Below are 27,199 nucleotides of genomic sequence, written 5' to 3'. Positions count from 1 at the left end.
CATTTCGTGCCGTATCACAACACTTACACCATCTATCTATCTGGACTTGCTTTTGTTTGAGATTTTGGATACAAATCTGACTGTGCTGAATAAGATACTCCATCTTCAAACTAAGAAAATATTTATTTTCTTGTCAACAAGAAAATGGCCAAAAAGGAAGCAAGATTTATTTAATTTACTTGAATCTCTTGATTTGATTGTTTATGAAGTTTAATAGATGGAAAGATCTGCTCCAAAATAGGTGTCTCCGTTTACTATGACTGCAGGATGGTTTCACTGCTGCAAGGACAGAGAACACTGAACTGGTTAATGGCCAAGTCAGTTCCATTTGCCAAGACACAGTCAACTGTAGCTCAGGAAAAAATAGTTTTTATTGTGAGGATAGTTGAATATGAGAACAAGTTGCCCAAAAAGGTCACTGAGTTTCCATTCTTATCTATACAAAAACTTTGCCTCTGAACAAACTGCAGGTGACCATGGTCTGAGCAGGGCTAAGAAGAGACACACTCCAGAGGTATGGCCCCTTGATTCTGTGAATCTGTGAGTTCCTCTGCACACAGGATGTTAACTGGCCTCAGCTCTGTTGGCTATTATACCAATAATATGCCAAATAACAAGAAAAGGTACTTTTCAATATTATTCTCATCTATTACTGTTACCTGTTAAGCCGCAATGACCTTTTGGCTATATTCCAATATATGATCCAAGAACTTGTCCATGTAATATCTTTGCTTTCAGATTTTAAGAAAAGTAAATGGAGAGGCAATAAGCTTTTTACAGCTTAACAACAAATAATAAATAGTTCAAACATGCATTCCTTGTCTTTGGAACAGTTAAATATATTTCAAACCAACCCATGAAACTTATCCACACTATCTAATAATGTCTGTTTTAAAGAAGAGGAAGAATTCTCTCCATAAAATTATTCTTTTGGAAACTGCAGTCATAATTTCTCTGTGATTGTAATTAAAATGTATAAGTAGTATTGTAAATCATGAGCTTAGTGGTCCAAGTCTGATCAAAAAGGTTTCTATGCACAAAGGGAATTAAACATAGTTGACCTTTATTTGAGTTACTACTCTTTGCACTTCAGAAGACACAGTCATTTACTGGTCATCCTCTTTACACTGCACATTCTTTAACAAAATCCTGTGTAAGATTTTTTGCATATATGTTCATAACTTGACTGATGCCCTCTACCTTCATTTTCTTTTCTCAGTGTCATACTTGTTGCACTTATACACCAATATATTCTAGAAATATACCTGTAAAATTTTCTGTATCCACAAAAATTACTGTTTGCCTGTTTCTTTAATATATTTTTCCCACCTAACTCCTGTAGCCACATTAAGTCTATTTAACTCACAAATTAATCTTCACTGTTTTCTTGAAGCAATATGTTAAATATCCCATCTGTCTTGTCATTGCTCTTCTACAGTCAGCAAATCTATCAAAATCTAGCAGTAAGTTTGCATTCAGGTTACCTACTCTTGGAAAAATATCCAATTATATACTACATTTTTTCAGAAATAAAAGCTCATAGAGGACCACAGACTGCTAAAACTGCAGTCATAATTTCTTGGAGGTAATTTGCCAAATCAGTGCAGTTTAACAAATTACAGTAAACAGCTGAAAATAGAAAAAATAAATAAATACATATGGACAATTGCCCAAACAGTTCTAGTACAAGTAGTAAATAACAGATGGAAAACATGTCCCCCATTCTCAGCAAATGACAATCTCTTCATACTACTGATGATCAAATTTTACCTGCTCGTATGTGGAATTTTTTTTTTTTTTTTTTTTTTTTTTTTTTTTTTTTTGGTAATAGATTAGAAGACTGTTATTTTGGTTCCATGAATGTAACCAGTAACTCTCGAAGCAGTTAAGCACACCTGCTTAACATGTTATTGTTCAGATTTTTTTGTAGTATGGGAGATTTACTTGTAAAATAATTAGAAGAAAGGAGTATTTCACTTTTAGCACATCTCCAATGACCATTTTTTTAAGTGACTGACAGAAACAGAGTTGGTGACTAATTTGATTGGCTGAAACACTGTGAACTACCAGAAACGTTCAGGAGACATAGTATCTGCAAGCAACAGATGCTGTATGATTCTAGCCCTGAAACCATTCTATAAATGCATATCTATTTGGAACCCAAAGGTAAAGTTAACCCTGGAGTGGTTATTTACTGCCAAACAGAGAATTCTTTCTAAAATCTGAAGGGAGCTCTCTTCACAAAACTTAAGAGGTATTTGAACGGAGACACCAAAGGTGGGAAGAGCATACAGGCTTGGATTTAAATATTTATATGCAGGAAATAATGTCATAGCCATTAGTTTTAGAAGACATACTTCATTTTAGAAAATTATTCCTATTGTGCCCCCTCCCCAGAAATTGGCAGCATCTTTGGAATATTCCTCAAATCTAATTTATCAATATATTTCAAAAATGCATTAGCAATGAAATATAAAGATTAAAAAAATTTTTTTGAGTTTTATTCTTTAGTTTTGATTTAGTATCTTGACCCGTGTTAACTCATTTACACTGCAAAATGCTGCTACATATAAATTGTGGCATCATACACAGTTTTCTCTGAGTATGTTGTAAGGCAGAGGGAAGTCCTTTGTGTAATAGCAAAACTAAATCTGTGTCATAGTGAAAGAAGAATGAGTGAAATTTTGCAATCGCTGCAAGATTAATCATTGCAAGATTAGTAGAAAACAGCTATTTGATATCTCTTTAATTTCTCAGATCAGAGCTCCAAATTCATATAGATACATTGCCAAATTGAGGCCAACTGTCAAAAGTTGAAATTCAAATTACTTGAGTGGAGATGAAAATCACATTTAACAACAAGCTGAATGTAACCCCTAATGCATTACTAGTATACATCTATAAACAAGTTCTAAAAAGTCAAATGTGTAAATTCCATACATATTTATGTGCAAGCACATATTTACTTTCTTCGCATACAAATGTATCTTTGCACACAAATGTATGCAAAGTGGAAAAAATATTTAAATGCAATAGTGTTAATATAGTATAATCAGCATAAAAATGCACTCACATACCTCTAATTATTGGAAACTTTCAGTCAACATTTTCTGCAGCATTCTGGAAGCCATTAATAAATTTCAAAATGTTCCAGAGCAATGACAGTTAATATTGTAGCACAAAAATACAGTGTAGAACAGTATTACAAAGTGACCAGTGTAGAGGGGAAATGACATACCTTGCAAGAAAACTAAAAGGTAAACCTACCTTTTGTAAAGAAGTATAGCAATAACAATACAGATGATAAACACCACTGCAAGAACTGGTCCAACAACCCAAATCAAGCCTTCTTCCTCATCTGTAATTGGTTGGGGATCAAGATCCATTGACACAACAGGATCTGAATATGGGCTTGTTGCATACATGGTCTGTAGAAATAAAAATAATTCTGACTGGATCTCAAAGCAATGCATTAATATGTTACTATCCCACATCTAAAATAAATGTATAGAAGGTAATGATGCAATGAATACAGTAAATGCTATTTTCTTGAAGGCAATACACAAACTTGCAAATTGAACAGTATGTTGCTATTATCATCTTTATTTTGTGTTCTACATATTAGCAATGACCTGCAGACAAATCATGTAGCATAGTCCTTGCAGAACACTTTGCAACCTAAGCAGAGAATGAAAAAATGTATAGGACACTGAGAAATATACCCCACCAGTTACCAATTTTTGGGTTTTTTTTAGTTTCATACCAGCTTAACACTTTCTTCCTGCACAATATGAAAGGTACTTGTGACATAACAAGACTGCAACAGATAAAAATAAAGGGGACTGAATGTAGGAGGTTCCTTGAAAAGGGTCTTGCAACAATAGCACTCATAGTACATTTTGACCAGTTAAAAACTGTGTGACAGACTATACCTACACAAGGTGTAGATTACTCGAATTTAAGACTGAAAAATGGGAGAATTCATTGTAGAATAAGAAGGGAAGCTAAACACTCAGTGTTTCATAAGGATGAAACTAGAATTATGAACCAAAAGAGGTTGTTGAAAATCTTTGGTTTGCTAGATGATGTAAAGCCAGCTGGCCTAGGATAAAACCCGTGATAAGAGAGGGTTTTTTTATTCTTGTCTGACCTGAGATGTTTCATCTACGGCTGAGTGCAGAGTTAAAATTACAGACGAGACACTGAAGAGCCAGCCTGCTTAAACTGGATCATTTTAAGTACTCTTATAGAAAAGTCAGAAGTGCAAAACTGTTTGTACATATTTCTTGTTTGTGCTAGTGTGTCTTCATCAGCACTAAACTAGGATTTCAACTACAGCTCTTGCAAAAAACTTTAAAACTTGATTCAGTAGTAGATCAGAAATGTCAGCTAAAACAGAATAAGATAACTGGGAGAAGAGATTAGCTTCCATTTATGTTTGCACCATATTCTGAAAGATGCCCTAAGCCAGGACAAAGAAGTGTTATCAAAGAAGACATGTTTTTTACACTTCATTTGGCCCTCTTTTGGCCTCTGGGCTATGACAGTGTCTGGGTTTGAGACAGGATTAGGACTGGCAAAGCTGAGGCACTTAGTGTTACTGAGCTAACACCTATGCCAACAATCTCCAATTATTTTACTCCACCTGGCATCTGGTGCAGTAAAAAAACACCAAAACCTCCCTATGTTCTACATCTGTGATGATTGGAAACTGAGGAGTCCTCACGTTCCACTCCTGAACCACCCAAGTACATTGATTTTTTTTTCCAGGTTTAGCACTCCCAAGAAATAAAAAAAAAAGGTTCATTGGTACAAGAAGAAATTCTGTATTTCCCCTCTTGCTTTGGAGTGGGCAGCAAAAATGCCTTGAAAAAGATATAGAGGGATATTGAGGGCAACAGTACAAACACTTACTACCTTTTCTTCAATAAACAGGATTTGACTGTCAATTTTAAACCATCCTGAATTAATGAAAAATTTAAACTCATTTATTATTTAAAAAATTTATCTTATTTTTTCCTTCCTCTTGATGACATTCTGAACATATTTATAGATTTTAATCATAGTTCTCCAGCTCCCATTTTACTAAGTTAAACAAATTCAGACCTTCCCATGACCTCTTTTAATTCAAGTTCTCTATTCTACCAATCAAGAGAGAAATTTTGTGCTCTCTGAATAAGAAGCCTTATGTAAAATGTAACATCTGAATATCAAGAAAAACATCCCTTGCAAGTTACATCAGTAGAACCTGTAGTCCTAGAGGAAAACCATCTATGTATGCTGGGAGCTGATACACTGGAGCATTGAAAGTCATTGAAAGCTGAATCTCACACACCCTTAAAAAATTCTTCACAGTCTGTGACTTCCTCATGCTTCTCAACCACATAAATGTTTCAGATGGCATGCTGAAATGTCTTATCAATAGCCTAAATTCAGTAATGCCTTCTGAAGTATTTCAGCAGTAGGACCCTATACACATTTTGCCATATGCATCAGTTTGCAAACCTATTTCTTCCTTATTTTCATCCTGATTTCTAACAAAGCAATGCATTTAGGTCATTTATACCTTAATTAACATAAAAACACAAGAAACCACACTTTACATTGAGAAGATCCATTTTAGTACAGGTAATTTATGACATACAGATTTATGGCCTCTTAACTTTATAGTAAAAAGCTGTCTACCTTCTCCATTCTGAACCTTTCTGATGCAACACCTTATCTTTCTATGCAGCCCATGTCAAAAAGTGAAAAGAGAACTTTTGATTTATGTTAGAGCTTGCAGGAGGCATTTACTTTATTTTCAAATGAAGCTACATGTCTAAAAGTATTCAAAGTGGAATTACCTCCTCATCATGCTTAAGTAGGCACATTCCACTGACACAAAGAAAGAAATCGCAGTGTTATACACTGCAAGCATTTGACTAGAATTCAGAGTATTGGTGTTGGAGTTTCAAGTGATTGAACCTGCAAATGTACCTGTCAGGTTAAGTTACGAATTAGAAACATACTGTGTTACAGACTGTATGTTAAATGGCTAGTGTGTATTGCATCTTTCAAAAGGCTTACATCTGTCTTTTTTTTTCTTTTTTAATACATTACATGCATTAGATTAATTCATGCATAAAGGGATGTGACTACAAAACGAATTATGTAAAGAGAAAGGACAGCTCATTATTTAGTTCACCTCAGGAATTTTCCCTGTCATTGAATTATTTTCTAACTTTCTAAAAATTTACTGATAAAATTGTTATGGAATGACTGTAACTAAAGAGAGTGCATGTCTCTAGTTCAATTGATCTTTCCAAGAACCCTGTATATTCTACACCATTATTCAAAGGTAGCATCAAAAGACAGCTTTTAAATTCTTTTAAATACATAGAGAAAGATGCTGCTGTAAAGTTCACATCTCAGAAGCTGTGTCCATGGTCAAAAATAATACACGATGTAATTTTCAAAGGATCATGACACAGCTAATAAAAGGTGACTTTTAGGTTTCAGTTATACACTGAAGTAATACACAAAGGTGCAAACAGAATAGAAGAGTTCAAGGAATTAATGGGCATTGAGTAAGGAAACACTCACTTTTAAAGATGCTCTGACATGTAACATTAAAAAAAGCTTTAGGGAAGTGGAATAAGCATTGAAACAATGTTTTCATGATTGTGTAAGGTAATTTTGAGATTGAGAAACATTAACTAACTTACCGATTCAGAGTGCTCCATTACAGCCAACACAAAAAAGACGTACTCTTGACCACTCTGCAGCTGCTTATTCTCAAATCCACCATAATGCTTCTTATCCCCCAGTGTGAATTCCGTAGGAAGAACTTCAAAGTGAGCTGCAATATATGGCTTTAATTCAACTTCCCTCCCAAGACGAATGCTTCTGCGTTTCCTAGCTATCTCCTTAAGCAGCTTTAAAACGAAGGTAGGGGAAAGAAAGGGCGGGGGGAGAGAGAGAGTGCAAGCATGAGCAGAAAGATAACTGTAAACAATTTTAACATAACTTATTGACAGTGTAATGAGAAATTTTAATGCATGACCAGGAACTACAAAAAACAATTTATCCACATTTCATGGGATATATCAGTATCACTAAATCTATTGCAAAATCTTCCAAATTCTTGACATTCTTGTTAGGATAAGACACTAGGAGGCAATTGCCTTGCCTAGACTACAAACATAAAACAACTTCTAGATACTGTTGTGTCTAGGAGGAGGTTGGGAGAGGATAAGAAAACAATATATTTTCTCTGGGGACATATAAATACACATAACATATTACATATTTTCTATCTATCTATCTATCTATCTATCTATCTATCTATCTATCTATCTATCTATCTATCTACCTAACTATCTACTTATCTTTATATTGAGTCATAGAATAGAATCATAAAATCAATTACATTTGAAAGGACCTCTAAGACTGATTCCAGCCATTAATCTAACACTGCCATGTCCATCCTTAAACCATGTCTCTAATTGCCAAAACTACACATCTTTTTAAATACCTCCAGGAATGGCAACTGAATCACTTCTGATAAACAAAGCTAAAATTTACACCAGTAAATCTGTGACAAGATTAGATGCTAGGCTCAAACTTGGAAAACATACTAATAAAGGAACTTAATCTCTATTAGTATAATCGTTCATTAATTACTTATTAAATCAGACAAACCAGACATTGTTTCTTCAATACTGTTTTGCTTTACATATACTGGCATTCCACAAAAATTAGCCTGATTTGATTACAAGGAGTCTGAACTTCTCCTGTGTGATAAATTACGACTTCTAAGATCTATTTGTGGTTCCCCTTTTTTTTTTGCTTATGAAACTTATACAAGGTCCTATAGTCTTATAGTTAAATCACAAATTTTTCTAAGTAGCTCTTTAGTCTTTTCAGCACACTAACACTTCTAATATAGTAGATTAGCACAAAATTAATTTCTATGAGGAGGAGACAAATCTCTGGAGTGAGAAGGAGATTTAAAAAAAGGATACTAAAATCCAATCCTAACTATATATATTGATTTCAAAGTACATATTTAGTCAGGGAAGCTCTCCACAGAATCATGGAATCGCAGAATATGTTGAGTTGGAAGAGATCCTCACAAGTCCTGGCTCTGCACAGGACAGTCCCAAGAGTCATTCCATATGCCTATGAGCACTGAACTCTGTCAGGCTGGTGATGTGACCACTTCCCTGGGGAGCTGTTCCAGTGCCCAACCACCCTCTGGGTGAAGATTCTTTTCCTAAGATCCATCCTAAACCTATGCTAACAGAACTTCAGACCATTCCCTGGGGTTGAGTCACTGGTCACCTTCACCTGCCCCTTCACCTCCCCTCCCAAGGAAGTTGTAACTGCAATGAAGCCTCTCCTCAGTCTCATCCAGGCTAAACAAACCAAGTGATCTCAGCTACTCCACATATGGCTTCCCCTCAAGGCCCTTCACCATCTTCAATACATTCTTTATTTAGGCCACAGCTTAGTGAGCACATCTTTTTGTCTTCCTCTCACAGGATCTTCTATTCTGCAATTACACAATTAACAATTCCAATGCATGTAAAGCAACCTAATATTCACTCTGCTACTCAGAAAGGAGCTTTTAATACTGAATAATTTGATACCCCTTCTTACTGACTAGATTTAAGGTTGCAGATACATATGAAAGCAAGTTGTGCCACTTCAGTCCAGACTTCCTTAACGCTGAGGGCATTTGGATGTTATATCTTCAAACATTTATGCAATAAATGGCTTTCCAGCTCTAATGCTGTGTCTATGCCCTGTTGCAGAGATTTTACATCCATTTGCCTCTATCAATTTCAATGCCAGAACACAAAAGCTGGTACAGTGCAATGGATCCCCTGAGCAAAAAAAGAACTGGCCATAATTTGAGACTAGAAATCATTATTCATTACTCAAGGACACTATTCCAATCAGCAGTCCATATTTCTCTTTCATTCTTCCTAAACAGTTTAATGAGCAGCTAGAGTCTATTTGCGTGGTATAAAAATGAGGGCAGCAGAGAACCATAATATTGAAGACTTTTCTATTTAGTTACTTTATTGAAGGTGACTCTCACATCTGTTGGTAGCTTCCTATGCCCCGAGAAGTGTTACTAAATGCAGAACATGAGGCAGAGAATAATCGAAGTTAGTTCCAGGTTAGATCAGCCCTTATAGGATCTGCTGAGGGAAGCACTATGAAAAGTTTGTCTGCATGATGCCACATTTTATAACAATGGCTATGCAGAGGGCTGAGCACTGGCTATCTGGAAGTCTGCCAAAACATGAAGGTAAGTATTGGGGTAGTAAAAGTGCTTGCTTGCTTGCTTAAAGTCAGGAGCCACAAGCACAACAGCTCTAGTAGAGGTATATGGCTTGTGCTATCCCCAAGGGTAGCTGATACTTCCATGTTCCACTTCCACTGGAATTAAAGTTATGTGTCTGCCTCAATTAAATTCTTTATTCTTTATCATATGTTTCCAGATTACAGTGTATTTACAATTTAGATTATAAATAACTCATAATAAAATGTCAAAGTACTGCAATCAAAATTAGATTAAGATTGAGAGGCAAAGAAAAATGTTTGATCTTGATTATTTCTTGCATTTGAAATAGTAACAGAAAATGCGTACATTGGAAGAAAATGGAATGATGAAGTACAGTATCAGAGTGATCAGAAACTGAGTTTGGCTATGAATGCTAGAAGTTAGTTAGCCTGAGTAAAATAAAATTAGTTAAACTTTTCAAAGGTGGTTATAGATCACCTAAGGCCAGTTAACTTTGGTGTGTTTGTGTGTAGATAAAAACTTTGTCTGTAACATTGATTACACATGACTGAGTAGACCTCAGGTGAACCTGCAGCCTCATTAATGTTTCGTATGGAAATGGGGTTGTTGCCAAATATCATTACTTGTTCATCTATCTCCTATTGTACTCTATACACAGATTTCAATAAAATTACTGAATTAATTTAAGACTTAACATGGCAGCCTTTAGGTTTTACTGCTTACAGATCTAAAGTAATCCTACTAGGTAATACTTACTGCAAATCATAATATTTTTTCTGTTTCATTTATTTGCATGATGTGTCTATTTAAAGCCACTAAACCTCATGATAATAAAAAAAGAGAAATTTTGTGTTAGTAAAAAAAGACTGTACCTTTAATAATTTTTTTCAGATGTCAAACATCTAGTTTGTTATTTGCTCTTTTAAAACTATCTTAGTTTCTTTCAGAGATGAGGTTCAAGGAACAGGAAGATTAGGTAACTACAATAAGGCTGAAGAGTCTTTTTGGATTGCTCAGTTATGTAATGGAGTTATACTCAAGAGCTGTATTATTAGCAAATACTTTCCTTTGACAATCTAAGCAAAGTATTTGGAACATAGTTCTTTGAAATATCTATTGCCCAAACATTTCTAATACCAGACACATATCTGAGACCACACTAAAAATATAAATATGTACAAGTATCCTCACTTGATCATCAGGTACTATTTGCTCAGAGAGTAGTGGTTTTTTGGGGGTTGATGGTGTGGGGTTTTTTGTTTGTTTGTTGGGGTTTTTTGCTTGGTTTTATTTGTGTTTTTTGTGGTTTTTATTTGTTTGTTTGTTTTTTTGGTGTTGTTTTTTGGTCTTTTTTTTTTTTTTTTTTTTTTTTGGGTGTGTGTGGGATGTTGGTATTGTTGTCAGAGTTTCCAAAATTTAATTATTGTGGCACTGTGTTCACAAACTTGTTAGGAACAGCACACTTGAAAAAATGCATGCTTTCCTAAGCTGGAGCAAACCAGTCTTTTAAGTAATAGAATGTGAATGAGTTACCATGATATGCAGTTGCTGCCTGTTTTTAATGTTTTTCCCTGTTCAGTTCTTGCGATATGTATTGGTGGCGATTGTAAAAGATGTATCAAGGGGTTTAGCTCTTTATCAGAAATAACTTCATTTTCCAGTCAATGCATATCTTATTTCTTCCATCATTAATCCTACAATGTCGTCTCAATTATACAAATAGAAGTGGGAAACAACCCATCCTGACAAATATTTCTGAATTAATAAATGTTCTTTATCAATCTGTTATACCGACTAAGGCAACACAACTTGCAGGATGATTAAAATGACCCTTTGTTATGAGAAACAGCAGGAACCATAGAATTTAATCGCCAGAAAGTTCAATGTCATCTGGCACCTAATGCTGCTGAATGTGACTGCAGCCTTTGGATGTTAAAAGTGAGTAGTAATACTCAATCAGTTTCTATTACTGTATGGACGTGGCTGTCAGAGTTTCACTCTTTAACTGTATTTGATGTCACCTATGACTATGATCTTGAGCTGATGGCATTTACAATCCAAGTTCTTTTAAAAGGAAGAAGTTAATAGATCAAAGCGAGACATTGCTGCAATTGAATGATGAAAGATGATCGCATAAATGAAACTGGTCAAGAAGAAACAGAGGGTTGAATCAGTTAGTCATCATGCCTAGTTGTTTTTAATATTCTGATTAAGGATTTGCCTGATGTTGTGACAAGGACTGAAATAATTCCATTTACATTCTACAACACTGTTAGTTTGGTGAAGATCTTTATCTTCCCTATATTTTGGGGCAAAGTTTGATATTTATATCCATTTTGTCAATGGCATTAGAGAAAAGAACCTTTATGCTTGCTTGCAGGTGATCAACACTTCCCAGTAACTTTGTTATGGAGAAGCATATGGTGAGGTTATCTCTGTAACATAAATCTCTTGAATCCAACAAAAGGAAATAGAAAAATAAATAGATACAGTCAAAAGAACACTATATCAGGAGTAAAAAAATCCTGATTTTGGTCTTTGAATTGCAGACATATTACACATATAAAGCATCACGGCATTTAAAGGTTATCTAAAATCTTGGCCAGATACAATGAGAATAATAATGACACCTGTTTTTTATAAAAGTCTCTCATAAGGGGCCCTTGAAAGAGTTTTAAAATAATGAAAATTAGCATTACTACAGATTTACAGATTGAAAGAAGGACAAGTTTGCATGAGCTATACTGTCCTTCAGTAAAACAGAAAATGGGGGTCAATATTGTATTTCCTGGAATTATTACTATATCAATAATATACTGAATTGATTTCCAGCATTGCTGGGCTTACTTCTAAAATGACAGTAATTCCTCCCCTTGGATTAACGTAATTTATAGTTTCAAATGATGACACAATGTTGCCCTTTCCTTCCTTGTTCATGCATTTATTTCTGATCACAAACTGTTGGTGGAATGGAGGCTGTGTCTCACCAGAAGTACTACAGTATATCACAATCAGGTAAAAACACCACCAGAAGGTCAAATGTTAAACTGCGGTGCAAATTGCAATTTAGCATTTGTTACAGTCTTAGTAAACACCCCTCTAATGAACCAGACCTTTATTACAGTTCATATTGTTGGTGATTAAATTTTTGCTGACAAGTCGTTTCACCTCCTGCACTTTTGCATCACTCTTTACAATAGAAAAAGAATAAAATATTAGTGTCAGCAAATATAAGACACTTTGTGTTCTTTATTTCAACTTAATGTCTTTACTGTTTTCTCATTTAAGTAATCTGAATTTTTGTTTTAGTCTCCACAGGCTAATACAAATATGAATATAAAGTACCCTGAAAAAAATTTTAAAACTGGTGAGTTAATTACCTAACAGTAGAGATATTGCTTCTTTAATAAAAGAGGAGAAAAAAAACCCAAACCACATACAGTACCTCATCTAATTCCATTTCATCTGGACTCTCCCATGGTTTGATAAACTTTCCACGAGACCTCTTCAAAGGCACAATAACTATGTAATAGCCTCTGTAAATGACAAAGTTGGACAAAAGAGAAGTTGAATGAAAAGGAACAGATAAATTGATAGAGCAGGTATGTTTAGGGGAACTTAAGAGAAAAGTGGTATGTTGAGAATAAACTTCTGCACATTAGTATGTCACTGCAGCCTTCCAAACACAGCTGTAAATGTTCACACTCTTGAAATAACATCAGCTGTAAAGCATTTGACAAACAAATGGCACCAATTACCTGCCTTTTTGTGCAAACATATAAATATTTATAAAAAATTAATTACAATGTACTAAAATGCCGACATGAAATACAAGAACCAGAGGTTATGTATGCCCTGCCACCATCACATTGAAAAAAAAAAAAAAAACAAAGCCCTAAATTGAAATATATTACCATATATTTAAATCTCAATTACCAACCCATCTTCCCCCATTTTAATGTATAATCAGAATAGTAGGTTTAAAAAAATGTATTTTTTAATGCCAGTATCATAGTAAAGAGAAAAGAAAGCAAACAGGACCTACACTGCATCCTTACTCTTTCCTTTTGACAACCAAATGCGATTTGCTCTATCTACAAAGGTATCCTGTTCACAGTTGTAGGTAAGAGAGCTTGATACATATTCTCTAGGATTTGCAAACTACATCTATCAGTTTTCCTCAGAAATATTTTTCTAATAATATTTTCTTCCCCCCCCCCCCACCCATGGAGACTAGTAAATAATATTTTCTAGTGTGATGGAGATCTGGTACTTTCATTGCTTACTTCACAAAGCCTGGATATGTGTCAGGCAGATCCATAACTTCACATTAGTGTGAGGGAAGAAGCAGTGGAATCACAACAGCAGGACATGCAGGGTAGTATACGTCTTCTTGATAAACACACTTGTCAAAAAGTCAAGCACTCTCCATATCAGGGGAGAGGGAAAGAAATATTTTCTTTGTTTCTAGTAACAAAACCTTATTAAGATGTTTCTGGGTCTCATTATGTAATGTAATTTTAGTGTCTCATGGGTCATCTCTCCTTCCAGTCTGCTTTTTTTTTTTACAACCCATTCAACCTTCTGCAAAACCATTAATTTTACTCATGAAATGCAGCTGAAAATCCTTAGTAATTAACAAAGAGTCTACAGAAAAGGAGCTGCCTTAATACTGACTAAAAAACATCTCAATCTAAGCCAACTCTAAACTATCTTTCTTACCATACCAGTGCAGACCATTGATCCATTTTAATAATCTCTTCTTATTTAAAGCTCTTTCCCATAAAAGAAATGTAACAAAACTTTAGATTTTCAGCTCCTATAGAAAGTGTATTCAATAATATTTGTGTTAAGAAATTTGAGGAAATTTTCTGTGGAAATGATAAGCTCCAGCAGGAGCACTGCAAAGCAGTGTTGCCCACAGATTTTTAATAAGTGTCCACTTGCTGTATTCCAATATTTCAAAAAACATCTGTGGCATACATTCTTATAGTGACAGCATTATAAATCATCTTTTAAAAATATTAAAAACTGTGAGACTGGGTGACACCACGTTTTAAACCTGAATTGGTCTATTAAAAATACTTTGAACAGCAAATCCTAGTAAACACTGACTGACATGCCCTTTCTTTAACAGATGTCTGAGAATCAAGACAAAAAGAAGTGAGAGCTTGCCCCTCTATATGTTCAAACAGCTAAGACATATACTTATCCTTTTCTTTTCTTTTCTTTTTCTTCATCTTTTTATTTTTTAAGCTAATGGAGTGTTCATACATTTTTCTTTTCAATCAAGGAACATCCAGCATGCAATTGTAACTTTCACACTCTTTTTCACTTCCCTCATGAAAGTGTTCCTCTCATAACTTTGAAAATCTACTAAGACTTTCAGCACACGCAGAGTATTTTGAACTGAAAGAATAAGCAGATCAATAGTAAGCAGAAAAATGAAAATTTTCACACCAATATGCAGGGCTGCAAATTGTGAAGGACAACAAAATTCTGTGATTTTTAGTTAATTATGTAAAATATAGCATATTCCTGAAAAACGCGTTTTATAGTTTACTTCATTACTTGCTTGTTTGTTTTTAGGTTGGAGTTTTTTCTGGGGGAGAGGGGGGAGGAGGGTGAGAAATAAAGGGTTTATTTGGATATTGTTTTATCTACTGAGTATTTGAGAGGCCAAAATCTTCCACAAAACTCTGTTTTTACTTAAGACTTTTCAAAGATGTGAGATTCAGACAAAAATGAACTGTCCTTTACACATAAAAATTGCTTTGGAAATAGCCAAAAATACTAAAAGAAAGAAAAATTAAGCTGAGCAAAAGAGATTATTTTACTACTCATAAGGTGAGCTCTGCACCAATTTCTATGCTGCATCACCATCAAACATTGATAAATACTACTTCTTTAATTACAAATATTACAAAGGCATTTATAATATTACCCTCAATCTCATTACCTATTCCCCAGTACAGCAAACTATTACCTGTTTCCCTTTCTGTGTAATTAGTATTATTGAAAAATTCTCAGTACTTCATGGTAAGCCAGGGACAGTCCTGAGGATATAATGTACCAATAGAGGAGCAGCATGTCTAAAAATGTGAACATGACTAATACATGAAATTGTTCTTCCCATATAAAGACTAATGCAGAATGACCTTACTTATTTTATTAGTGCAAGCATCAGGTCAGGCTTTCTGTTCAGCATGTACTTGCTTTGGTATGTCTGCTCCAAGGGTCAAGTGAGTGTTGTGTTTGTTGTTGTGTTTTACTTTATCAAGCCAGATCAAATCTTAGAAAATAGATGCACAAATAGGAGATACATTATTTGCAAAATTGGCAGTTGGACCCTCTAGATTTAATGTACCTTTTCTCATGTCACTTAGCCTCTTTAACTTTTTTATACTATATAAAAAGAAGGGAATTGTCTTTTATTCCAGTGCTACCTTCTGCTGCTGTTTGATCAGCTATCCTGCACATTTTTCTCTCTGTGAATGCTCTGCCTCATAAATCTTTTTTGACTCATTCCATCTTCAGTCTTCCTTAGCTGCATTTGTTACTGACCGCATCTTACTCAATCTAATGATAATGACTACATTTTTCAGTTTTTCATCCTTTTAATGTTTCGAAGTCATTTATTTCTTGACCTTACCTGCCTCAAATTCTTCAGTAAGTAATGAAAAAGGGGGCAGCTTTCTAGCAAGCTGTAAAAATCCACCAGGGAGAGGACAAGTTGAATTCCCATCATTTAGTGACTGGCTCATTTTCCTTCCCATTTCCTTTACATTACATATGGGAACCTTACAGATCAACCAGAATCATTATAAGCAGAGCAATAACACTTATTGATTGTATTATGCTTCGTGTTTTCCTGGCAAATCTTTATTGTCTAACCTTTCTAATCCCTGCTGACCATGTGCTCTCAGGTCTTTAGTCCTGTTTCTGTTTAAATTTCCACACTACCTGTTCCTTTCCAAAATCTATGTAACCTCTGGAAAATTTCCGACTTTTTTAGCAAACTCTTGTTTTCTTTCTGAGACCAGTGGAGAGGACAAGGTATTTTTATCCTGATAAAAACTATCAGAAATAACTAATCTGAATTTAGTGCAGTACCAATTCTTTAAAACTCAATATAATTCTTGAGTGACTGAGTCTGAGTACTTCAAGGAGCTACAGCAGGGTAATTAGGCATTGATGGGTATCCATTCTTTTTGAGATGATATATTGTTTAAAATATAACTGGTTTTCTGCATCCCTCATTTTGCAGTCTGTGATGAAACACAAAAGTACTCTGAGAAAAATCTACAAACTGAAGGACAATCAGTCTTCATACAAGTCTTACATACTTGTCTATGTGACAAATTTAAGAGTTCTAGCTGGAACTGATATATAGTGATCATCTATTCCCATTACCTCACCACTTCAGGGCTGATCAAAAGTTAAAACAAATTAAAGGCATCATCCAAATACCTCTTAAACACTGACATGCCTGGACATTAACCACCTGACACGGAAGCTTCTTCCAGTTTGAAAACACTCACAGTAAACAAATGCTTCTTAATAAATCTGAACCTCTCCTGATGCAGCTCTGAAGCATTGTCTTATATTCTATAAATGGATGCCATTCCCTTTTCACATGCCCTCCTCAGAAAGCTGCAGAGAGCAAGGAGGTCAGCCTTCACCCTTCTTTTCTCAAAACTAGACAAGCTCAAAACTCTTAGCAGCTCCTTACAGGACAATCCTTTCAGTCATTCCATCGTCGTTGTTGCCCCCTGTTGAATGCACTCAAGGACCTTTACAACAGAATTTAACATTTGTTCTTAATTTTCATGCCACTCATGACTGCCCAGTGTTCCAGTCTACCTATATCCTTTTGTAAGACCTCTTGTCCCATGAGAGAGACAACAGCACCTCCCAGTTTACTATATCAAATATTACACCAATACTAGGTCAAAAACTACTGTAGAGCACTGTAGTCTCTGTACTGTTATAAAAAATAAAGCCATGGTCAACCATCAAGAGTTAGAATGATCATCTCTCTGGAGCTAAAAAGAATAGTATGTCATTCACTCACTTTATATTCTCATTTGAGGGTACTTCTGGAAGTTCCACAGTTATCATTCCATCTAAGTTGGTCTTTCCAATGAAGACTGGCTTTGTGCGAAGCACGTCTGGTGCAGTCTTTGCGGTTACTCTGTGCTGAAGACCCCCAGCACTATTCCCTCTGTTTGTCAGGACAAATGAATATGATGTCTCTGGCTTCAAGTTTGTGATTAGCTTTTGAGTAGCACGTCCATCAACCTCCATTTTCCCATCATCATAAAGGATCTAAGTTAATACACAACAGTAGTTTTGGTTATTAGGAGAGAGCAAATGATGCTGTCACACTGAATGAATGAATCAACCTAGATATAAATTTAAATAATTGATTTTAATTTTAATTTATTTGGGTATTTTAGGGTGTAAAGCAGTACTGAATTCACTACTGAAAGTAAACTTTTTACTTTCAGGGGAAAAACAGAAGTATTACATCAATATAAAGCAATGTAAACACTCCTGAAATCCAATACACTTTTTCAAAGTAAGCAGCTTTTCTTGAACCCAGAATTTATACCAAGGTACTCTTGTTAAAAGTACTTTGATTTTTTCATTCACACTCCTTATTTAGAAAGGTTTTTGTACTATTTACTTCTCAAAACACTTCTTCATTTGCCACTGCCTGAGATGACACAAGTGATTAAGAATGAAGCAGAAGAAATTCCAGGCAAGACTGGATGTTACTTTGGGTCTCTGTATCTGGATAAAGCTATAGCTAGTGGAGTAAAAGAATGGCAAATCAAAAACATGCTTTTGTACACTGAGGAGGCAAAACCCAAAATGTCACTCAATTGCATTCTCTATTTAAAGGACTAGAAAAAAAGAAGAAAAATTTTATTTTGTTCCACTGTTTTCTTTAAAATACTGTAGTGGTGAATGAATAATTAGCGATCTTAGAAACTGCAATACCCCAATACATATTTATGATTCATGTTCAGTAAGCTACTTAATCAGGTGAACACATTGTCTAGTTTCTGTTATTTTCTCTTGTACAAATGGAAAGTAACTTACTTTGAAAGGCAAAGCTGAATTGTAGTTTTCTGGAATTTCCCAGGACAGCAAAACAGAAGTCTTCATTACTGCTTTAACATGAAAATTTTTTGCAAACACTGCTGGAAAAAAAGAAACACTGTATATAAACAACATCTTGGAGCTTACGTCTTGTAATTTTTCCATTGCTACTTGGGAGTATTAGCTTTCCATTTAGATCAAAAATTCAACAAGAATTCAATTCTCCTACCTGTTAGTTCATATTTAAGTATCACTTTAAACTCGTTCTCATTCTTATCTAGTGCAACTCAATACACACATTTTCCTTACCTGAAAATATTGTGAAGAAGTTAGCCAGAACTTGCTTGGCAAGGGACAACTGATTTCTAAGGCATCCAAAACATATTAAGATTTATATACTTTACCTTTTGTGTTTGATGAACCTATTTTTATGAATGGGCCGGTCAGTTTTATTTACACCTTCAAATACACTGATATCCAAAGACCGCCACTCCTTTAAAGGTCAACGCCATAAGCAGACAAATCCTACCTTGATCCACGGGTAGTGTCCTGAACTGGACACTCGGACTATATGGACCAGGCCCTTTGCTTGTGTGGGCACGTACTTTTACATCATAAGTGGTATCTGGTTTTAAGCCAGAAAGTGTCATAGTGGTATCAGCAGGAACAACAGGGAGTTCAACTGGCTGGTAAGCAACATTGATATCTCTGTACAAGAGGGTATATTTGGTGATAATGCCATTTCTTTCTGCCAAGAGTGGCATCTGCCAAGTTAATTGAACTGATGTTGAAGTAGAGCTTTCCGAGTGGAGATTTTGGGGAAATCCACTGGGTACCTCTTCAGGAACAGAAATCTCTTTAACCATCTCCTCCCCAAAGCCCACTTTATTTCTAGCTGAGAGCCTGAAGACATAAGAAGCTCCTTTGTGAATGTCTGTGGCCGTGAAGTGATCTTCCTTCTCTGAGAACTCCATGGTCGTTAATGTATCCATGTCTTTGCGACCAAACTTCAGGCGATAACCCTGCAGCGGGCCAAAAGTTTCCACTGGAGGATGCCACTGAATTAGAGCCGTGTTCATCTGTGTGTGGCTAATCACAAGCCGAGGTTTGCCTGGAACTGTAGCACAATGTTATTTAAAGAGGATAGATATAAACACAATTGCATGTACAAATTCTTGAGGCTAGTTTTTTTAGCAGGAATAGGGATATATTTTCTCCTTCCTCACTCTTAGTTCCACATATTACTGTCCTAATGAAGAAATAGTGTCTGGCTCCTGCACTATTTAGTAATACAGTATAAGGAACTGCAACAGTAGAGATGTTTACTGCTTTTATCTTCTTCCCTTGCCATTATTTCTAAATACAGAGCACATTCAGAGGCACAGGATCTAGGAACACAAATCAAGAAGTAAAACTTCCTGCAAACGTCTTATGAATGGTCCTGTCTCACAAATCCTTGTTTGCAAAAAAAAAAAAAAAAAAAAAGTACTGTGATAAGTTTTCATGTATTTAATCCAAGGCATATTTCCTGTAAATGGGAAAATAATTACTGAAGAAATAACAAGTTTCTAGATAAGTTTACCATAACTTTATCATTAATAGTAAAAATGCAGTAGAAGTCAGAACAACCTTGCCCTCAAAAATCATTACTAGAGAGGATAGAACCCTGTCATTCTAGTTTCCATACAAAAAAGCACTTCTGCCTCTACACAGTGTGGAGAGGTAGTGCAGTTTGGAATTTAATATTTTACAGCATGGCTTATCACATATGATTTATATTCCAGCACGGGTTTTGTGTACATGAACTGGATTTCTTTTGAAGAACTATAAAGTGGTAGCTTTTCTTAATCTTTACACCACATACAATCACAACCTTAATTGGGACCCATTGGTCCAAACTGGTGATTTGTCTTTTAGAGAAGTTCAGACTGGTATGTATCCATTGGTACAGATATTGAGGAGGAATTAAATTGAATCAATCCAGAGAGGACTGAATATTAATCAAGCCAGAAATGCCATTATAGAATTTATACAGTGTACATTTTTGGAGTCCCTATATGAATTCTTATTTACTGGTTCTATTTCATAGATTCATTAATTTTTATTTGTTCATATAAATTTGCACACATTTCATTTATATTTTCAATAATACCTCAATTTCAAAAAAGTCTGTTTCTATTACAGTGATTTATTTGATAATGAAACATATCCATAACTATTTAGAAATTTGGTGCCCATTCCCTACCAATGCCTGACAGGTCAAGAGACCAGAACAGTTTTGGGAATAGCACTGCAATGACAACACAGTCTCCAACAAAGACTAATTAGTTTCATCTGCATTCGAAGCCTTCCCATGTGAATGCAACTGCTGCACTGTGAGCTCTGGTTCACGTAAGCACTTTAATAGATTTTATTACTTATCTTCAGTTCTCAGGCACCCAGCGAATCAGATTGCTATTGTCAGAAGGTCTAACCACCATACCATAAAGAATTAGGAGTAAGGAGGGAAGAATGGCATGCCTTGAAAAAAATTCTGCATTTAGTAAGCTCTTTCCTCATTACATCCATCATAAGTCATGACATTGCTTCTAATTTTGTAAGAATTATAGGTAGGTTTTATATACATTTTCCAAATAGATTTAAATTTAGACGTTGAGTTCACCCGGCAGCATTATTGTGGAATCTTGTGTTTTCCTACACTTTCTGCTGTGTAAAGAATATCTCTCTGATCAGTTCTGACTTTTCCTCAATGATAAATAAAAGTCTTTACGGAACAAAGAGAATGTGAAGGCCTTTTGCAGGCCATATTTTTCTCTGTATTCTATCTATTACTGGCACCAGTGTAGCAGAGAAAATAATATTTTACCTAAAAAGAATAATACCCCTTCAGTTTTCTAGAGGAGAGATTATTGGAAGGTATAACTAAAGTATTATTGTAATAAATTGCCCTTTTTTTTTGTTCTTGTGGCAGACTTCACCATTAGAATGACATTTTAACCTCTGTGATAACTGCAGAGAAAGGAAGAAACTAATACTTGCTCTTGATCAGAGTCAGGGAACTAATAAAGTTTACTTATTCAATAAAATACCCTGTGACTAAAAATAGCAAATAACAATGGTCACTTTTTTAATACTGTAAAGCCTATCTTATGTTGTAAGGGAGACAAATTTCTTTTTATTTCCAGACAGCTTTCAGTTAACATTTGCTTTCAGTATTACTTACTTATGAATATTACAGTCTTTTAGTACAAATGACAGGATTCTGTGCAGTTGTATATACAGCTGTATCACCAAATAGCTCTTTCTAGAAATTTCTGATAATAATCTGAATTTTCCATTAGCCTAAAAGAAGTGAAATTGTCCATAAAATAAAATATATTCTCTGATCTAGTGAAATTCTCTTCCATTAGTAAATAGCAAAACATCTTTCACACACCGCTTTGCAACAGATATTACTGCTGCAATGGCTTGCTCATGCAAGCTGCCTTTGCCAAATTACCTGAAGTAACTTTTTTCTCTTAGCTGACATAAAGTACACCACTGTCTTATTATAAACTTTTGTTTTTTTAGCTGAAATCTGTATTTTAAGAGTGCTGTCCAGTATGAAAGCAAAAGACAAGTAATGGACAAGTTATTGCCCTGTGAGATTCTTCAACTACTGTGACACAGAAATTAAAGGTCTGATTAAAATCTTCATAAAAATTGTATGATATCACTGACTATTAAGTCTTCATTTTTATCATGGTCTTGTTAATCATACATTTCGTAATTTCTGCCTCAAGTAATTTAATAAGTACTTTGATTTAGAAATGTTCAATGACAGTTTTTGTTCCATCTGATTTCAACAGTGAGGAACGGAAACCAAACATAAGACAAAAACACACTCTTGAATAAAAATATCAACCACGTTCAGTGACTTTACTAATAACTGAGTTACCATAGTATAGGCTTACTTGTGTTTGGTGAATCTTTCCTGCCTAGAAATGCAAATTATGCTTTTGTATCACTAACTTGTCAGCTGAATAGCTACGTATTGTCTGAATACCTTACAAATAGCTTCTCTAGTAAAAGTTCAAACATCTATTCTCCTTTCATATCTTTTATGGATATAATCTCAGTCAATCTCATTCAAACTTTAAAAGTTAGACTAGAAAGTCAGATCCTTCATTTTCTTTACTGTAGTATTTCAATAGCACCCTTCTAGGAAGAAAAAAAAAATCAAATGGAGACTGAAAGTGAAAAGGTGACTGCATTACAGACCTACAACCCTTTGGTGTTAATGCATCATTCCTTCCCTCATGTGATGCATTTTCACAGAAAGTAAGCAGGAAGCTCTTGGTACTGACTATATTCAATGTCTTATTTATCAAAAATTTGCATACAAATTTTTCTTACAAAACCAGCTTAAACACAGCAAGCTGTAACAAAAAGTGAAGAGATTTCATACAGTCTGGAATGTATGAAGGAGCAGAATGGTAACTAGCTATTAATCCCAAGAACAAACACTACTTGTTCACAGGTTTAAGCAAACAACAAGAACAGTGCAGTATTACATTTATAGACATGCCTCTGATTCTCCATTGCTCTTCAATCAAGTATATATGGGACACAGCATTTGTTCTGTCTTTTTTAAGCAGAAGCATCAGAGATCTTGGTAGAATGATACATGAACAATCAATAAGGAGTAAATGCAGTGAAATTATAAGTTTTGCAAGCATATTTGCATAAACTATGTTTATGTCTAGGACCTAATAAAATCTCAATTTATACAACTGTGTTTATTTCAACTGGGAATTGAGCTTTAAAAAAGAGTAATGGATCAAGTGCCTTTTTTTTCTTAAATCAAGTTCCAATTCATGACTGAAACAGATATCACCTTTTTTCTCAGAGTATGAGAATTCAGGAAAGAAAAGAAGTTAGAATGTACGTTTCAGCATTAGCCAAGAGTAATGACTAGAATGTATTCTAAGGTCTGAAATGAAGCATGGCACATCTAGCCACCAAGACTGAGATTTTTCCAAGGAATCTAACAAGAAAAAAAAAAAAATAAATGGTTTTGATATTAATACAAGATGTGCCCTGCATTCAGTGATTGTTTTAAAAATTGAATCAATCACTATAAATACAAATATATATACCTTTTGGATTTTATCTATAAGCATAAACAATACATTGTTATTCAGAGAAACTGTAATGGTGCTATATGTGATTGTAATAGAATACCCTTAATGGCTGCACTACAAACCCCTGAAAATTAACACAATACCTACATTTTGGGAACATCTGTAGGTGAGCATGACACTAAACCTGTGGTGGGTTAAGCTGTGCCACAGACACATCCCATCTGCATTGGTTATGCAGTCAAGATATTCAACCTTTAACACCACCTGAGATCAAACACAGGCTGAACACAGTGGCAGGGTGAATTTTGCCCCACTTTGTTCCTAAAATTACCCCTGAATCAATATGGGCTTCAGCGTTTCACAGGATGGAGTTTCATTCTGTTTTGCAATTCTCTGCTGTAATAATTACATTCTTTTGAGATAAGTTGTGAATGTCATACAGATGGGTTCTTCCAATGTTTTTACTAACAGGCAGCAGTGCTGCTACTTTCATGAAGATCATGAAAGCCCTTTACAAGTTTTTCAAATATCCTTCTGAGCTCTGAATTTCTATTTTTTCCTCTCAAAGAAGACACCAATTTTAGCGGAAGAGCTACTAAAAACTACAAAGTGACCTCATTTGGAACTAAAAAAGGGATAAAGGGAGGTACTGCTCTATTTTTATCCACATAAATGAAGGTCCAAATACTGAAGCAGAAAATCCAGTGCCTAGAAACAATTTTCACACAACAGGAGACTTCCAAATAGTAGGAACAAAACAGTAGCAGAAAAAGTCAAAGGATTCATTTAGAGCTCAATTTGTATATAAGTATTACCTGCACCAGTAGTAGACACAAGTTTGGGTTTGCTGCGTGCTCCGTCACCTTTAGTTGTATAGGCTGTCACAGTGAAAGAGTATGTGGTTTCTGGCTGAAGCCCAGAAATTAACATTTCCTAAGATGAAAGAACATAAAATAAGAACAATTAATTTAAAACAGATTGTGTGCCAGGAGAATGCAGAATCCTTTAGAAACTGATTTATATTACACTTTTGAGCTATTGGCAGTGATAGCAAGCGTGTGAGTGCACCAACAGACTGTACTGTGTGAAATACTTGATAACGCCAAACATTTCACTCAAGCAATAAAGGACAGCACACATATAAACAGTATACCTCAGGTACTTTAAAGCAAAAGACCAAAGGTTTAGCGGTGTGAACAGTGAAAAAAGTGTTCTGAAATACCTTGCCTGAGGAATACTACTGACATTGTGAAACACATGCACATGTAGATATGAGAAACTCAGTTTAACTTAATCATGAACAGGATATCACTGGTATAGTTCTAAAACGCCTAGTAAGAAAAATGTGTGCATTTACATCCACACTTTGTAAGTAATGATGGTTTAGCTGAACAAAAAAGCCTTGTTATTTTCATAACACTTTCATTGTAACCTGTGCCACTGGGTAGACTGTGCTTCTCAACATCTGAAAGGACTTCAAAAACAACTAGCCCTGAAGGTCTAAAGGACTATGTAAAACACCACTAAAAATCTGGTGAGAGGATAGATCTGATGGCCCTCAGATGACAGCAGCTACAACAAGTATCTCTCCTCAGCTAGAGCAAAGTTACAGCAACAATATCAAACTGTAAATATCAGAGCATGGGGGTATCTTTTCATATGTGTGTGCATGCACACGTACAGGCACACAGAAGAGGCTGAACGGTGTACGAGAAATGTACTAAACTTATGTCCCAGTGCAGGGACAGCAAGAGGAGTAAGTTCTGACACTCATAATATAAATAAATCTTTTATGTAAATGTAAAAGGACAGTATTTGGAGGTAAATGACGGGCCTGGTGTCCCCAGCTTCCAGCATGTAACCACTGGATTACTCTTTGTATTTTCATATGGCTGAATGAACTTGTACTACATTTCAATGCTGCCAGAGGGATAGTATATTTATACATCTAAATAAATAGCAAATGTGCAATCACACATCCCTGAGATGCAACAGCCATGAAAAGTTGATATAAAAATCATGGGCCAGACTATTCATAGTACATGGATTTTTCAAGATAGTGGATATGAGCTTAGTAAATATGTGATTAGAATTCAGCATTGTATTTACAGTCAGTTATTACCAATACAGAAATAATTAGGTAATGATCAGAATGAGTGGGCAAAATAGCTCAAGAAAAAAACCCAAAAAAACAAAAAAACAAAAAAACAACAAAAAAAAAAAACCAACCAAAAAAAAAACCACCAAACAACAGAATGAAGCAATACATAAAAATCTACTATCAAAAGATCAACTTCTTAGACTCTATCTCAGAATTTAATTGAGCTGTAAGGCCAAAATCACTAGAAAAACTTCATATCTTTCATAAGAAAACTGCACCTGGCACTACCAGAATTAAACAGTAAAAGGCATAAAAACCCTACCAGACAACCACAAAACAGAAAGACTTATGAAGACATTGGTTTCATCTAAAACAACCAATACTTCATGGTACAAGAGCTATGGCTGTATGTAATGTTTGAAAGTGTTGTTTGGATACAGCAAACATTATTACTTAGGCATAAACACTGCAGGGCATCTGGCTTTCCTGATAGCATGTATTTATTTTATACAAAAGAAAGCACAACTGACTTCTACTTTCAGTTACACAAAAAAAATTTAATCTTAAAATGAATACAGAAAAATACAACTATTGGTATGTAACTCTGAACCGCTTCTGTTTTATTTTCTATCACCTTGTAAAGAAGAAATTGTGAGGCAAAGTTAGTGACAGCTATCAAAAAGATGAAAACACAAATCAGTGCTGTACATTTTGGCATCATGCTAAACCCCAGAACAGGCAAACAACAGTAACCTTACTCTCCCTGGGGTAAAAAAAAAAAAAAAAAAAAAAAAAAAATAGAACAACAAAGAAAAAAGGTGTCATAAGAGAAAATCCTTAATGTTAGGAACATGCATTTGTGCAAATATAAAAAAAAACACCCTGCAAAACAAAAAACCAAAACAAAAAAAAACAAACCCAAAGAAAGCACCAAAAAACACCCCAACCCAAAACAAAACCATACAGTGCTACAAGCAAACAAGCAAGACAAAAAAAAATCTCAACCAAAACACACAATGTTTTTCTGTCCAGTCAAAAAGTACTTACATGTTCAGTAGTATCATCATATTCCCACTAATTTACAGTAAAGGAAGTCGAAAGGAAAAACAAAAAAAATAAGGAGATTTGTAGCCTGGTTGAGATAAAGTTTTCTTCTTTATAGCAGAATGAATATGAAAGATGTCTGAAAACATCTTGTACAGTTTGAATTATCCATATAGAATCACATGAAATTTGGTTAATGAAATCAGGCCAGGCGTTTTTAATTCCATTCCTGCTTTCCCTAAAATCCAGCTACTTCTCTTTCACTGACAAATAAAAGAAGTAATGAATCCTCTTGTACCATGTAATACTATTTTATAATAGTAAATAATAATAGTATAATAATAGTAAATAATAATAGTATAATAATACTATAATAATAGTTTTTAATAAAGTTACCAAGGAAGAATTAAAGGCTACCTGATTTATTTAATCAAGTTACCAGATTCAGTTTCCTAAACTAATTCAATGCATTAAGTTTTGTAACCGCACAGATATTTTACTATCAAGGTCTTCATACCAGCACAA

At 34.8% G+C, this 27,199-nt stretch overlaps 1 protein-coding gene across 1 annotated transcript in view; it reads right to left on the bottom strand.

The window, feature by feature from the left end:
• Positions 1 to 3,263: 3,263 nt before the first annotated feature.
• The window catches only part of LOC121344043 (receptor-type tyrosine-protein phosphatase delta), a 47,929-nt gene continuing 23,993 nt past the window's right edge, over positions 3,264 to 27,199 (bottom strand). The window contains exons 9-15 of the mRNA XM_041419710.1: positions 24,345 to 24,462; positions 18,936 to 19,523; positions 18,407 to 18,504; positions 17,373 to 17,626; positions 12,744 to 12,834; positions 6,708 to 6,917; positions 3,264 to 3,428 (exon numbers count right to left, since the gene is read on the bottom strand). Of these exons, the coding sequence (XP_041275644.1) occupies positions 3,264 to 3,428; positions 6,708 to 6,917; positions 12,744 to 12,834; positions 17,373 to 17,626; positions 18,407 to 18,504; positions 18,936 to 19,523; positions 24,345 to 24,462 (1,524 nt within the window). The remainder of the gene's footprint in view (positions 3,429 to 6,707; positions 6,918 to 12,743; positions 12,835 to 17,372; positions 17,627 to 18,406; positions 18,505 to 18,935; positions 19,524 to 24,344; positions 24,463 to 27,199) is intronic.

Source organism: Onychostruthus taczanowskii, unplaced genomic scaffold, assembly GCF_017590055.1.
Source record: "Onychostruthus taczanowskii isolate IOZ18803 unplaced genomic scaffold, ASM1759005v1 scaffold109, whole genome shotgun sequence".
NCBI classification, from domain to species: domain Eukaryota; kingdom Metazoa; phylum Chordata; class Aves; order Passeriformes; family Passeridae; genus Onychostruthus; species Onychostruthus taczanowskii.
The sequence above is the reverse complement of the archived record's forward strand: the minus strand, read 5'-3'. Positions and strand labels throughout refer to the sequence as shown.